This window comes from Rhipicephalus microplus, chromosome 5 (assembly GCF_043290135.1).
Source record: "Rhipicephalus microplus isolate Deutch F79 chromosome 5, USDA_Rmic, whole genome shotgun sequence".
Lineage (NCBI taxonomy): Eukaryota > Metazoa > Arthropoda > Arachnida > Ixodida > Ixodidae > Rhipicephalus > Rhipicephalus microplus.
The window spans coordinates 144,087,928-144,103,612 of record NC_134704.1 but is presented as its reverse complement, the minus strand read 5'-3'; the positions used below and the strand labels follow the sequence as shown (position 1 = coordinate 144,103,612).

Sequence of the window (15,685 nt, the reverse complement as noted above, 5' to 3'; positions counted from 1 at the left end):
AACAGTGAATCAAACCGACTGCCTTAATTTCAAATCTTTCAATCACTTCCACTTCTGTCCTTAATTTTTACCAAGTGTTTGGGGGGAAGTTTCAATGTAAAAATACACCGAGGTAGTTCAATATATTCCCGAAACACTGGTTCCGGAAAAAGTCAACACTTCTTGCACGATTGCTGTCAACTTCACTTGTTTTGTGTTTACATGCTCACGGTCCTATTGTTCACTGTGGTGTTGCGTGGATGACCCCTTTTTTTGGTCCTTATACATTGATGTTGTTCGTGAATTACCTTTATTTTTCAGGGTTTTTTATTCACTGGCCAAATATCTCCTTTTTGTTCATGTTTTGTCGTATATATGACAGATGGTTAATATCTTTGGACTGAACGCTTGTTTTTATGCTGGTGGTATTTAGTGTCTTTCACAAGCAATGGGCTCAAACTTGCACAGCCTCAAGTTTCGTCAGCCTACGGCGTTCGGCGTTTACCTGATAAATATCGTTTTTCTCACCCTCTTTCTTAAACAAAAAATATTCCCTAATTGAAGGTGTACGTGCACATGTTGAAAGAAAGCAAACTCATTTTCAGATGTCACATGCTAAGTCTTGCCACTGTTGCCAGTGATATTTCCTAATTCAACGCTAAGAATTGCGGCAGCATAAACTCGTTTAATGAGATGAATAAGGCTTTAGCGAAATCTCACTAACTACAAAGCATCAAGACTTATTGACCGTAATCTTTCTGTACAAAGTAATGGTCTCATAATTTACTGAACATGCCAGCACCTTACAGCAATGTCCACTCTTAATATTGACTCTCTAAACTGAAATAGTTCTTTTCAAGCATGTCTAAAAAGGCCTTCATGGTTGCCAATGCGATGTCACAGTAACATTCACGAGAACTCGGGGCGTTTTATTTACGTTTCAGGGTCCGTTACCCCGACTCGACCTACAGAAAGGTACCAGCCAGTCCCTTGCAGTAAGTGAGTGTGCTTATTCTGAATGGAAGACGACTTCAAGAAACATTTCAATAGACAGCAACTGCAAGCATTATTAACAAGCGCCAAGTAAGCTTCATTGTTAATTACATAGAATTGTCATGCGCTTGTACCTCCAGAGGTAAGAAAGCAAACAAATGAATTGGAGTGATAACACTCGGATCAAACAGCCGTTTGGACTTTGCAACACCTTTGTTCAATGTGCGCCATATTTTTCAATGCAGCAGCATGTGATCCAGAAGTGCTGCTTCAAATCCAAGAGTGCACTTCAGTCTTTGAACAGTCAGCCTGTCACAAGCCCTACTTACAGACACCACAATTAGGCAGCTAGAAAAGACACATGTTAAAAATATATATAACTTCTTTTTTTATTAGTAATGTTTATTTCCAAAGAGAAATTCTAAAAAGAGCTTACTTTTTTCCATAATTTCAATAAATACCAACCAGGCTTTCGTATTAGAATCGCATTGTTAGGGTCATTCGAGTAATTAGGGCATATTCAACATTGCTTGAGTTTACAACAGTTCTTTACAATGCATGATAGCTTTCGATGATACTAGAATTTTAAATCATAACTCAGGAAAAGTTTCTTTACAACGAATAAAGTCAAGTGCTCTAAAGTGGCGTTCGTTTTCTGCCCGACCTTTGGTAACGTCCAGTACCAGAAAGTGCATTGGTGACTCGTGTTCATCCCACTATAGCCTGACTACGTTGCTTTAGTCAGTGACTATAGCCTACAAATGTAAGATTTATAGCACTGATGACACTTTCCACACGTTTAGTTTCGCCATGTCCTAGCTAGAAAAAATAGCACTTGTCTGAATGTCCTCACAGATATTTTAATCCATATAATTTTGGAAGATGGGTCATCTCGTGTTGCTTCAATTTTATATATATTTAGGCCAAATTGTAATACAAAATTTCGTTCTACCAAAGAAGCGCTCTGCATACTTGAGGGACACGGCTGCATTCCAAGACCCAAGAATAGGAGCCGAGGGCAGACTCCCTTCTGATAAACAGAGTTTTACTGTTTATATTCATCTACAACTATCACTTTCAAGTGATTGATAGTTAAGCTAGTAAGCAAGCTGGTTTTCTAAATATAGTGCTTGCTAAAAAACGCATACACAGTATTCGACTCTGCAAAGTGGTCAAAGCAAACCTGTTTTTATATGGTGACAAAATGATGCGAATCAGACGGCACAACGTCTCTGAGCTCCATATAGTCGCAGTTAATGTAAATTACACAGTATTTTACGATATCTGGTAGCATGTCGAAGTATGCAAACCGAAAGAAATTATGCTATTGCAGGCATGACGGATTGCGGCAAGCCACAGGAGCTGCTTCCCAGGATTGTTGGTGGTGAAGAGTACACCGAGTATAAACACCCTTGGCTTGTAAGTATAGGCACCAATGTGCAATAGGGGTGAATACAGGCAAAACGGAATCACTCCCACAGGCCACAGTCGCTTCTTCATTTCAAGAAGCTGTGTCTCAGTGGTAGCTTAATCGCTGAGGTATGCTCATCCTGCGTTTGTCGACCACTACATCAATCAATCAATCAATCAATCAATCAATCAATCAATCAATCAATCAATCAATCAATCAATCAATCAACGAGTCAATCAATCAACTCATTCAATCAATGAATCTTGTCAACATTCTTGAAGTAAGAATGACTTTGCAGGTAAACATATACAAGAAGGTTCTGAGATTACAAACCATCGGTAGGAACTCCCGTGATAATATACTGAAATGAATAAAAGTTGTCTATAGAAGAAAAATACTTCATGATTTGTAACCTATACATAGTTAAGTATTTCAGCAATTGGAAATATAAACTCATCAACCACAGAGACTTAGTTAACCAAGTTATTGCGTTGCAACAGTTACACATTGAAGAAAAAGTCTTGCAGCTTTAGCCTAAATTCATAAATAGGCATTATTTATTTTAGCTACGATGGGAATGATTTCCTCAATGATCATATGACGATCTCTTTTTTCTATGTTTACTATTTCTTTCGGCAGAAAGAAGTTATTAATACTGTATATCTAGCTTCTGGAGATTAGGTAATAGTCAGGCTAGCACAAAATTGAATATGAGCTTACGATGATTCATTAAAAAAAACGAAACATGTTGTTAATGTATAGAGCTGAAAGTGAATTACTTGGAATAGAGGAGTACTAAGCCAAGAGGTACTAACATCGTTTGACTTGCGGATGTAATAAACTTAATGGCTTGCTTTTGTAGAATCTTTCACAGTAAAAAAGTGAACTGAATATGAATTAGCCTATAACGTAACACCGTAACTTAGACGACTATGAATGCGTTCATAATACAGTGCTTTCAGAATGTCGATGCCGGACCACTTTGTTGATTTCTGCATAGCCCTAATTCTATAAAAATATTAAAAAAACAGAATTCATGTGCATGTGAAAGTTCAGAAGTGTATTTACAATGACTTGTACAAGTGTTGCGTGGTTACTTAAAATGATTGCAAGACTTGACATGTATAATTCGCAGTGTTTGTTGTTTGACTAAAAAGTCATAAAACAAGTTTTAGATGAATAGGTGAATGGTTAATTAAGTATGCTCATTGAATAGAAAGGGGTGAGCCAGCTTAAAAGTTGGACAGGTTGGTCGCAAAATGACATTGATGAGAAAAGACTGTAGAGTCATATGCACCACCAACAAGATTAAAAGTTAAGTCAAACGGTTCAGTAACTGATTCATGTCAGAAATAATAAAATGCTCAAAGTCGAACATTGTGGAACACTTTGTAGAATTTGATGTGTACGTAGTGATCGAGACGGCGTGAGGTCTGTTCAGACGAAATCTTTGTAACAGTTTGAGTGCAGGGCTATTTGAATGGTACAACCCTTTACATGCCTCACCAGCCTGAATAAAACCCCTTTAGACAATTACCCGTGCGTATGGCACTTTGTGATCTTTGGTGTCCTTTACATCAAGCCCACGCTTTCGTCCCAGACATTGCCTCGTCCAGGCCTACGCGTTTTTTTAAAAAGCTCGGCACGTTTTCTCAACACTAGGTATGTCTCGTCGAGTGGCCCATAGGCTATTAGCATTAGCAGTGATAATCGAAAGCAATCAATTCCGGCTGCAATGCTATGTGCTCCCTTTCTGTTGCACAAGAAATGAAGTGTAACTTGAAGTGATGGTTTTCTTTGTTAGACACACTAATAATGAGATATAACAGACAATGTTACCAAAGAATGTACAGGGGATCTTATCACAAGAAACTGCAATACAAATGTTCAGAAAGAAACGTGGACGAAGTGATAACTTGCCGTGGACAGGGACCGAACGTGCGACGTTCGAATAACGCGTCGAATGCCCCGAACGCGTTATTCGAAAGTGGCAGGTTTGGATCCTACAGGTGGTGAGTTGTTTTTTCGTCCATTTTTTATTCGCATTCTACAGTATTTACTTCCAATATCATCCCTTATACTTTCCTTGGTATCATTGTCCTCGCCTTTCGTCAACTCATAAAGCAGTCAATGCTGTCTTGTGCTTTTTGTGGACTACAGGCCTACGTGACCACCTTTAACTTTTGTGTAGTGCCACCGCTGCATACGCGTCAGCCCATTGACTGACAATCCTCTGTTTTTACTCTTTCTCTTCTCTTTCCTCTCTCTTTCTTCATTATGCCCCCTTCCCATTCCCCCAGCGTAGGGTAGCAAACCAGGCATGTGCCTGTTTAACCTCCCTGCCTTCTGTCTTGTTGTTCATCTCCCCCATTGTTTCTTGCTTTTCATTATTATTCTCAGCTGCATCCTTCTTTAGTAATTTATTTTTGGCTAGAAAAAATGTGTGGAGAATTCCCTAACTCAAAGATTCAGAATTTATCACGCAAAACGAGGGGATTCAAAGTGGGGGTTCCATGTGCTTGACATTGAAGTTACTGTGTTGTAATATGGCGTTTTTGTCAGGTGGCCATCTTTGACGAATACAACGCCTTCATCTGCGTGGGTAGTCTGGTATCACGGAGCCATGTTCTGACCGCTGCTCACTGTTGCGACGGGTAAGTGGCAGGCTCTTGTCAGCGAAAACAAATCTCCAAAATGGTCAGGCACCAGCACTTTGTGTATTGAGACTGCGCAAAGTATAGCTGTTGCTATAGTTTTGAGTTGGCAACAAAACGCCCGGCATATAGCAGCAGCCGCTACTCCATCATTGCGGTTCTTGAACCATGAATGGCGATGTCCGGACGGTGCTATAATGATGATTAAGCAGATAATAACAACAACAACAATAATAATAATAATAATAATAATAATAATAATAATAATAATAATAATAATAATAATAATAATAATAATAATAATAATAATATTAATAATAATAATAATAATAATAATAATAATAATAATAATAATAATAATAATAATAATAATAATAATAATAATAATAATAATAATAATAATAATAATTCATGTTATTATTATTATTATTATTATTATTATTATTATTATTATTATTATTATTATTATTATTATTATTATTATTATTATTATTATACGCCTAGCGTATAACAATGACACTAAGCCGCTTTTCAGATTTAGGAGCCGGGACCTTGCAACTGTATTTGCGTGACCAAGGTGCGACTCGAACCCACCACCTTGCATATGTCACATAGCCCTTTATGCACTTGCCTAATAAGGGTGAAAGTCATTATTTTATTTCTCCTCTCTGCTAAGCCCTTCCCTCGAAAGCGTCTTGCACCCAACACAGCTTTGCAGTGTCCCGAAAATAGCAGGCATTTTATGTGAATTCACATTTCTTGCGGAAGATGGCCTGCCTTTCAGCATGCGACGATCTCATTTCATGACGTCGTCATGGGACGTCATGTTATGCGTTTCCATGGTGATGGTGCATTACATAACAAATTTAACGATCTGTGGTGTGATCTCAAAATCTCTCTTTTGTTTTTTTGCATCTCTCGTGTTGGCGTTACAGCTAACATCTACCTGAAGAGGTATTTAAGGCTTTCACCTTCTTGAGACGGGGCCATGTAACATGTTTTCCTGGTGGCAATAGTTCGGTGAAATGTTCTCTGTTAATTCAACTGAGAATGTATATGTGAACATGTGCCGTTAATGCAGCTGACAATGTACGTACACCCGTGAGCAAATTTATGGACCAGTGCCGTCCACGCACCTATGTCATTTGTACCATGTAGTGGCAAGGCGTCTGCTGTCGAGGAGTTTTCACTAATGAAATATATCACAGTAATGCTCTCGTTACCAATTGCGTCCAATAAATTCTCTCGACAGCAGACAGCTCACGACTAGGCTGCATAGAAAACGATTTTGGTGCGCATTACCGTGGTTCGTGTCTTTTATGAGTGTACACAAGGGGAGTACGTTGCTTGCTGCCGTAAAGAACAAATGAAGGAAAAGGTAAATTAAACTCTATTGTCTCTGTTTCGGCTGACCAATTCACAAGGATCAGGAAGGTAAACTTTGTCTTGTATTTACGAGATATATTTTTAATTTGATAATTTTTTTCCGCCAAAACGTACATGCTACAAGGAAATCGCAGCTTTTATGACATTGCTTGAAGAGTAAATCCTGCTTGTTGGTTTATTGATGCTGTCACGGTCAACTGGCTTTCCTCTTGTTTCGGGCCTACTGCTTGACTTGTTATGGTTTTGCTAAAATGTCGGCGTTATTTGCTTTATGACTCTCTTCAATGTTATCTGAATTCTTATCAGAATGTGAGAGTGGTTGCCATCTAAGTGGCGGCATTGTCGCGAGCACGTCCTGGGTTAATACTCGTATCTGTTCTCGAAATATCTCGTTTCAGTCAAAAGGGCCTCAGCGTCAAGACGGGAGTCCATCGTCTCACCGATGGTCCACTTCAGGCGGTCCAGCGCTGTCACATGCACCCACACTACAGGAAGCGCAACCTCGTCAATGACATCGCCCTTATAGAGCTCACAGTGAGCGTGAACTACAATGAGTTCCAGAGGCCCATATGCCTTCCCCTCGGCGCCAAAGACATGGTGGGAAAGGATGGAATCATAGCCGGATGGGGCCGGGAGTCTTACGGTGAGAACCCACTCAAGGACTTCATAACACGTGTAGGCCAGAATCTCTTGAGCTCTCTCAATTTTCGCTGCTCGAGTGGGTCTTGAACCATTGCGGCACAGATGTATTTCACCTTGATGCGTTTCTGTGTTGCTACTTAGCACAGAAACTTTGTTTATTTAGTTGCAATTTAACTTCTGTGCCATATCAAGAGCCTCGGAAAGAACAAGAGACGCACCGAAAGTCATTACATCAAGTGCAATGCCGTGTAAGTGTAATTACATCAAGTGTAACTTTGCCGACGTGAACGTGGCGCCAGCCGCTATCTTTTGTGGTGCAATGAACTTAGGTATTGCATATTGTATTTAGGTTGGGCTTAAAAGTAGCAACTACCTTAGGTTGCATGTAACTGTAAGTGTAAGCCAAATTGTATGTTTAAAAAAAGAAAACTGTTCTTTATAATTAGTGTACACGTTGATGATTTTCTATGGCAATTTCATAAAGAAACGCGCCCACTAATGCTGGGATTGTTATACACGAGACCCCCTGTTCAATCTGTTACCCGTACGTAAGCTTGTGGAGGGTTCTGAGTTAGCAGGAACGATGTTTCAACGCAGCCTCTCCCCCTCCCTTTATTCTATCGACGGAGTTTTAAAAATAAGTGGACCATCGCTATGGATGCAAAGCCGATAAAGCCATGAAGTCTTGTTCTCAAAGTCCTGCTTCAGTCTTCAGCCTTCCGGCAATTAAGCCGGGGAATAAGCAGTTCTTGTAGTACAACGTCTGTCATCTCAGACACTGTCATTTTCGAAAAAAACAAGCATGGTAATAACACCGCACTTTGAACAATCGCGAGAAAGTTGCTACCCAATACATTACGGGGCATATATGGCACCCACCTAGATGAATCTACTCTTTGCGCCTGCCCATGCATGAAATACGACCTTTCTGAATTTATCTTATTCAATTATCTATTGCGAGGTTCATTATGTTAGGAAAAAATACGGACGTAGTTTACCGCGGTGGAGCAGGGGTTATGGTGCCCGGCTGCTGACCCGATGGCCACTGGTTCGATAAAGTTTACAGTGGCTGTATTTTGATGGAGGTGAAATTCCAGAGGCCTGCATACTGTGCTATGTCACAGCACGTTTAAGATCACCAGATCATCGCGAATTCTCGAGCTCTCCACTAAGACGTCTCTCGAAATCACGTCGTATAGTTCTGGGACTTAAAACCTAAGATAATAATAAAATGGTGCACAAAAACTGTCCTCACAGTTCAATCAGGAAAATTGAAGATCTTTTGAATTGACCGTGGTGTCATAATCGGTGTAAGTCCAATGGTAATCTCTCTCATACATTTCCCACGGAAATCAGAAAATAATACGCATTATGCAAAATCCTACTAATTAAAGTGGTTAGAAAAAAGAGGAAAATATGCTACTCAATCAGCGACACACTGTTATTGCACAACACTGTCTGTTGTATCTGGTCAGTTTTAGTTCTACGTTCTTCATTTTGTGACTAAAATATCAGCTCGTAGCGATATGTTAGCCCCAGAACCGACGCTGCTGTTTCCTCAGCGGCTTTGCAACGTGACGATCCTGGCTTTTTTGAGGGAACTTTGGTTACTCTACTGAAGATTAAGCATGTAATTTAGATATATCGGTCCCTATTCACTTGTGCGATTGCAATTTCAAACCTTGGGGGAAGTTGGGAGTGTGTTAAACGCGTGAAAATGCCTTATTTGAAAAGGAATCGGTTCAAGATTTTAAAAAATCAGCATATCCACGAAGTGAATGATGATAAGTGGGGCGAAGCATTCGTCAACCCGCCCGTGCTTCTGTCCGTCCGTTCGTTCTTGCTTCCATCCGTCCACGCGACCATCCGTCCATCCATGCGTCCCTCTGTCTGTCCTTGCGTCCGTCCGTTAGTCTGTTCGTGAGCCTCTCCATCAATCTGTCTGTTTGTGCGTCCCTCCGACCGTTCGTTCGCACGTCTAGCCATCCGTCCATCTGTCTGCTAGTCTGTCTGTCCGTTCATCCGTGCGTTCATCTAGTCAACACTTCGAGTACCGTCTTCTTACATCTCTCATCCCCTGTAGCACATGCCCCCTCTAGAGCGAGTATGTGCCACCGGCGGTTACGTATTACTTCATACACACAAGGTATGGACAGACCCACGCTTTAGGGAGCTTCACCGCTAAAAAACGTATTAGTCCAAGTAACCTAATATGCAGGATCTTATCAACGAAATTACATTGCCTAGAGTGAAACCTGTGACAATGATGCACCCGATGAAAATTGTGAATAGCAGCAATGAGGCCTGTAGTTTCTGAACTATATCTTTACTAACCTAGGCGGTCGAGACAGACAGACGCCCAAAGAAGCCAACGTTCCATTCGTCGCCCAGTCCGAGTGCACGACGAAATACGGTGCCATCATTCTCGAGTCGAACATCTGTGCCGGTGGTGACGTTGAAGACGCCTGCCAGGTAAGCCTCCGTCATGATCTTTGTGCACTTTCTCCGTGCTATAGAATACATGTGAACTACTGCTTTGTCTAACTAAAGCATAAATGTGTTATTGCCTTATTATTTATTACTAAGATACAAGAAAATGTCGTAATTTCTCTCAAACAAGCGTTCTCTCTCTTTACAAGCACATCGCGATCCTAGCCACTTTGCAAACGAACAGATCTATCGAGGTTCACTCTGAATTAGCCTTAAAATGGAAACCAACACATTTTAAGAATTGTTGGTCTTTATAGTCCCAGAACCACCATGCAATTATGAGAGACGCCGAAGTGGAGGGCTCCAGAAATTTCGACCACCTGGCGTTCTTTAACGTGCACCTAAATCTAGAACACGAGCTTGCAGTATTTTCGCCTACATCGAAAATGCAGCTGCCGCAGCCGGGATTCGATTCCACTACCCGCGGATCAGCAGCTGAGTACCTTAACACCGTATTCACAAACGCTCCTCGACTCGACTTTCACCCTTCACTTGACAAAGTTGAGCACTCGGCTGAAAATGGCGCTGCGCTGCTCGAGAATCGCACCACATTATCGCTGATATGCAGTGACTTGCCTGGCCTAGTGAGGGCGCTTCCATCGGCCTTCTCAAGTGAAGGTGAAGCGTTGAGTGAAGGGACGCTCTAGAATACGGGGGTAGTCACTAGACCACTGCAGCGGGGCCACCCGAATTGAAAAGTGCGTTTGATAGGCGGTTCCGATTGAGCAATACGTACCGAGCTTAGTGTCCACACATGCGTAGCATAATCAAAGTCTACGTCATTAGAGTCAATATTTACTGCAAGAGCTCGACCAAGTACGGCCCTAGGTGCTCACCTGCTTGACCTAAACCTTAGACCTCGGGCATCCCTCGAGCACTTCTTAGCATTATGCCCTAGCTTACCACAGCGGTAGCATGGTGCCCTCAAACCACCACAAGCATTGCAGCTATGCTTGCTGCTGCCACACCGGCTGCATTCCGACACCACCTGGTTTCCCGTTCTCTGTCACGCATCAACCTTAAGCCCTGTTAGCTCTAAGCTAATTTTCTCCGCCGCTTTTCCCGCCGGTTCAGCTACGAGTGCCATGGTTTTCGCTTCCTGCAGTGTTAAATTTTCTTTGGCCAGCAAAGACTTCTGCGACACCCTGGACCGTACACCGTATGCGATATGGTCTCGAAGCATTTGATCTAGCATTGAGCCAAAAAACATTTATCGACAGTGTGTCGTAGTTCCAGAATGAATTCACTAACAGGCTCACCTTGCTTTTGAGCGCGGTTGAAAAACCGGAAACTTTCCGTAGTTTCGTGGCGCTTTGAGTCGAAGTAATCATCCAGTGTTTTAACTGCTTATTCATACGTGAGTGAGTTGGGCTTCCTTGGCGCCATCCTTCATGCGAGCACTTGAACGACTCTTGTGTTCAGCGCCACGATAAGCAATGCACTCTTCTTCGCCTGGTTGCTGATACCCATCGCTACGAAGTAACCCTCTGCTTTTATGATGTAGGCTTTCCAGTTGTCCCTTTCGTCATCGTACTCCGTTGGCTGTTGAGGCACTAATGAAACAATTCTTTCCACAGCCGCTGCTCGGTCTCCGTTGTCTGGGTCGTTCTTGACTCCAAGGATTTTTTCCGCTTTCGTTGCCACTGTTACGTAGTAGGCTATCACGCAAAGTATGCTCCCATCCCCGAATGAGACGAGTGAAATGCGAGCAAAGAATTGGATGTTTCTTGATCGTACAATCAGGCTTTCATAGCCAGGAGGAGAGAGGAGGAAGCGAGCACTGCTTGTGCCCACGTGCGACTTGCTCTGTCGTGATAAGCGGCGATGGCAGTCAGATAGGTTCCGTGGCTACAGAAAGTGAACTTAATTAAAAATAAGCCCTATGTGCGCATGTCTACAGCTTCACCTTGAGTGAATTAGAAAACTTCAGCCACGAAGCGTGGTTGCTATTTCTCACCAAACTGGAAGCTCATATCATGAATATACAAAATGAAACGAAGAAAACTGCCCCAACCAGAAAAATTGCTCACTTGGTTTTTTGTTGTTAGGCGAAAATTGGGAATTCAACACCAGGCACGTCCCAGGGAGAATTTTGTCTACCTGGTAATTTCTGAATGCAGCGAATTTGAAAACACGTGCTATTTTCAAAATGTTTGTCCCCATTGAAGTGCGATAATATGATGGATATTAAATCAAAATGACTTACTAGTACAAAGAAAATACGAGTCCCAGGTAATACAAATCTCTTATCCCGACAATTCTTCGCAACAAAAGCCCAAAGAGGCATTATTAAAGATCAGGAAATACCTAGACCTTGAAAGTGGATTGCCCGAACTGGGTGGCTTCAGGGCTCGCTTCTCACAGCTGGATGGCTGCCAGTGATTGAGCATTTGAGCCCTAGGTGGGCAGCACTGTCTGCAAAGGTCCCGAAAGCAAGTATGTGCTCTAATCTATAGGCGATGTATCCTCCGGACACTGCCAGACTTTGCGGTCAAATGTGTTTCGGTATTCAGTTATCACACAGCCAGAATTCTCGGGAGACCAGCCCCACATGGACGAGAGCTATGATTTTGTGGTTAGTGGCACCTCGTAAGTCAGGAGTTGCATCCGGAAGAGAGCGCCTTCGAGACTTGTCATTGTTGAACAAGTTCCTTCGATTGCACAGGCTCGTGTTGACACGTAGTAAATCATAATTCATCGTCTAATCTATCCAGGCCCAAAGCCATCGCTTGCAGCCACGCCGAAACCTCGCCAGATAGTGTGTGCACGGCTTCTCTTCATGTATTAGACGAGTGAGCCGGAATAATTATAAATACAATGTCTCCCGAAATCTTAGTTCGAGTTTTCTCCTAAATACGGATTGTAGTGTCACACACTCGGCCCGCAAATAGTTTACATGTACACTGTGAGCGCTCTGAGAAAAGTATCAGCCTAAAATGTTTCTATGGCGTAGCCGTAATCATTGTATACAAGTGCTGTTTAAGTATTTTAAAAACTGCCGTATTGGTATTCCTGTATCTCAATTGGCCACGTCTACACAATTGTTTCTTATGGGGTGCTTTAGTTCGGAGAAGTAGTGTCCGTGTGCAGGCGTCCCTCCTACCTACATGAAATATAAGGCACATGTTCTTTGGCTGTGGCCTGGCGTTAAACAGCATCACTTATTTCTGGGAATGCTGTTTTGTTATAATCGTAGACTCACCATTGATGTAGTACAAGTCTAGTAGCTCTTTCCAGCTTTTCTAGTAGATTGTAACTCCACCCCTTGTAAAGTGACCTAAGTTTCTGCGGATAGATGTGCTTATTGTACCGCTCGTGTTACAAAGAAGTCTTTTCGGATTAAGAGACCACCTACCGTTTTCCGAGAGCGGCCACAGACATACGACTGCAATTTGGTCTTGTTAGTTTGCCCTTAGAAAATGTCACTGCATGCGTTAATACTGTGACGCATTCTATTGGCAAAGCAACAAGCCTAAATGTTTTCATTCATACAGTGACGCATAAACAAATATAACTTGCATAAAAAGAAAAAGTCACAGTTTTGGTGGAAAGGCGAAGCAATGAACGCGACAGCAACAAATTTCAAGGTCACGCACAGAATGGCAAGTAGATCAAAACGTGCCCCATGTTTCTCACGCAGAAGTGGCACACGAAACGTACTCACAGGTAGGGATACACGCTTATTCTGAACATCATCAGAATAAGCTTGTCAGTTGTTACTTCGCTGTGTCTGGATAGCGCGCGCTTTTCGCGAAAGGAGACTGTGATGATTGCAGTGACCTTTGCGTGCCGGGTAACTACAGTAGAATTCTTCCAGGTAAAGCCCGAGGCCAGCCAAGATGTACGATCCTCCCGTACTCCCCATCGCTAGATAAGGGCGGGCAAGCATAGATTTAAGGGCGCACAAGGATCCGTCGCGCCCCTTTTCTAAGCGTTGCTTTGTACGCGTGGGAGATTAGAGCGCGCAAGCCGTGCGATGTGGCGGCGCGCGCTCATTGCACCATCTTGCTGGAAATGCTGAAAACACCATTCCCCCCCCCAGATGCCCGTTATCAGCGGTGTTTGGTATAAATAAGTAGGTTGTTGTTTGAGCGGTGAAGCACGTGCGCCTCGGTGGCTTAGGGGTTAACGCCTCGTTTCAAGACGCAACGGTCCCACGTTCAACTCTACGCGCCGAAGTCTTTTTTTTCTATTTTTTTCTTTCTTGCGTTTTCACATATATAAAAACGTATACACATACTGTGCTGAGCATCGATTCCAATGCCGGCGGCAAACTCTAGCCGAGAGTGTCCATAATATTGCTATCGCAATAAAAAAAGCTCTGGATGGCTGACCTTTCAAATAGCATCTTGCTGGTCGAGTTGGTTCTTTATCATCGCAAGAAGCAACGCGAAAAACGGAGACAATGAAAGATTGCAGGATCACAGTGCTGTGTATGGCTGGTACATCTCTTGTCTCCATTTTTCGCTCTGCTTCAACGAAGTTGAAGGATTTTATGAGAACGAGAATGATTCGTGGACAAGCAAATACTTCCGTGCTTTGGCAGCATTAAAATAGGTACACAATGGCAAGGACAACCATGGGACTGATAACCAGGGCTTTTTCGCACTTGAAGAACTATAAAGCTTCCAGGGATGTAGATTGGTTCTTGCTTAGACATCAAGGGTATTATGCAGTTTCAGAATAGCGTACGCTAAGTTAGTGGTAGTTGAGGTCTCCCGCGATTTCCTTCAATTAACTGGCGCGCGAAACAGATTAGCACTCGGCGCTTGCGCTGTGGTGATTGACGTTAATTGGAAGCCTTGCCTAGACTATTTTAGAGCTCTCTACTATATAATACGAGTTTTATGTACGCTTCTCCTTTCCATTCTTTTTTGTCATCTTCGGGCCTGATAGGGTCTTCTCGGGAGTGCTTCAAAAGATATTTTTGAATATTTTTGTGCTTATGCTGAATTGGCTGTGTAATTGAAATCGTGTTATGACGTTGACGCTAATCGCAGGGTGACAGCGGAGGCCCGCTTATGTCCCCTGTGCACGTTCCGAGCCGGGTGGTCCAGATGGGCATTGTCTCGACGGGAATCGGATGTGGTCGCAAGGGACACCCCGGCATCTACACCAGAGTCACTTCATACCATGACTTTGTCTACAACATAACTCGCCAGCAGTGGTGCACGGTCTAGACGCGGCGTTGATGAACATTGTGGGGGCGCCCAAATACCAGTCACACATCGTGGTGCGGAAGGAAGAAGCTGCACTTACCACTGCTCACCTCATGTCGCTTTTGAAAGCACAGACAGTGAAACCAGAAAGCTGTCTTTGCAGAAGAAGCAGGCGCTCAAGGAATGCCACGCATATTCTCATCGCAATAAATCTATCATGGCCAGTGACCACTGCACTCTGATGAACATCTCTGTTGGTTCAGATGGCACATGGCTCCTTAAGTAGCTTCATCATAAGTAAATGTACTTGTTTTTCTGCGTAAAAGCGGAAAACCTGTACTCCAGAAGATATAGTAAGCCTCCAAATATAGATAAGGTGTCTGACGCACAATAAGCAAAATGCCGCTGCCCATTCTATGAGAAGAATAATTGGAGGGAAAAGCAGCTTTGTAAAGTGTTTTAGGCATATTCTAAATAATAATAATAATAATAATAATAATAATAATAATAATAGTAATAATAATAATTGTCATCTCCAGTAACACTCAGGTAACGGGCCTGTGTGGCCAAAGCCAGACGGTGGCTTGGATGACTAGGCCCGGCATATCGGCAAACGAGAGATAAAATACATGTAGAAGAGCTTGTAACGTAAAATAATCGAGAAAAGAAGATATACAACTATTTTACAATGCATTTAAACACAATACAATACAAGACCTAAACCACAGTGGAAGCAATACTACCTAAACATCATAATGTTATGATAAGTACAAAGCAACTTTCAACAGAATATACCCGCCATGAAAGAAGCCAGAAAAATAGTCATGTGATGAATGGTGTGCTGTATTAAAGTGATTTGAGGACATTTTGTGTACTGCGTTTCATCATTATAGAAAAAAAGCACTGCCGGGCATGTCTTGAAAAACCGAAGGAACTCGGGCCTTTCTGATAGCTTTGTCATATCAAGTTCT

The 15,685-nt window shown here is 42.4% G+C and overlaps 1 protein-coding gene across 5 annotated transcripts in view; it reads left to right on the top strand.

Annotated features, from left to right (window-relative positions):
- The window catches only part of LOC119173699 (proclotting enzyme), a 74,225-nt gene extending 59,283 nt beyond the window's left edge, over positions 1-14,942 (top strand). For all 5 annotated transcript variants that reach the window (XM_075896008.1, XM_075896004.1, XM_075896005.1 and 2 more), the window contains 6 exons: positions 924-974; positions 2,306-2,391; positions 4,946-5,037; positions 6,822-7,066; positions 9,404-9,537; positions 14,556-14,942. In XM_075896008.1, the coding sequence (XP_075752123.1) occupies positions 924-974; positions 2,306-2,391; positions 4,946-5,037; positions 6,822-7,066; positions 9,404-9,537; positions 14,556-14,735 (788 nt within the window). In that variant the 3' untranslated portion in view covers positions 14,736-14,942. The remainder of the gene's footprint in view (positions 1-923; positions 975-2,305; positions 2,392-4,945; positions 5,038-6,821; positions 7,067-9,403; positions 9,538-14,555) is intronic.
- Positions 14,943-15,685: the final 743 nt, after the last annotated feature.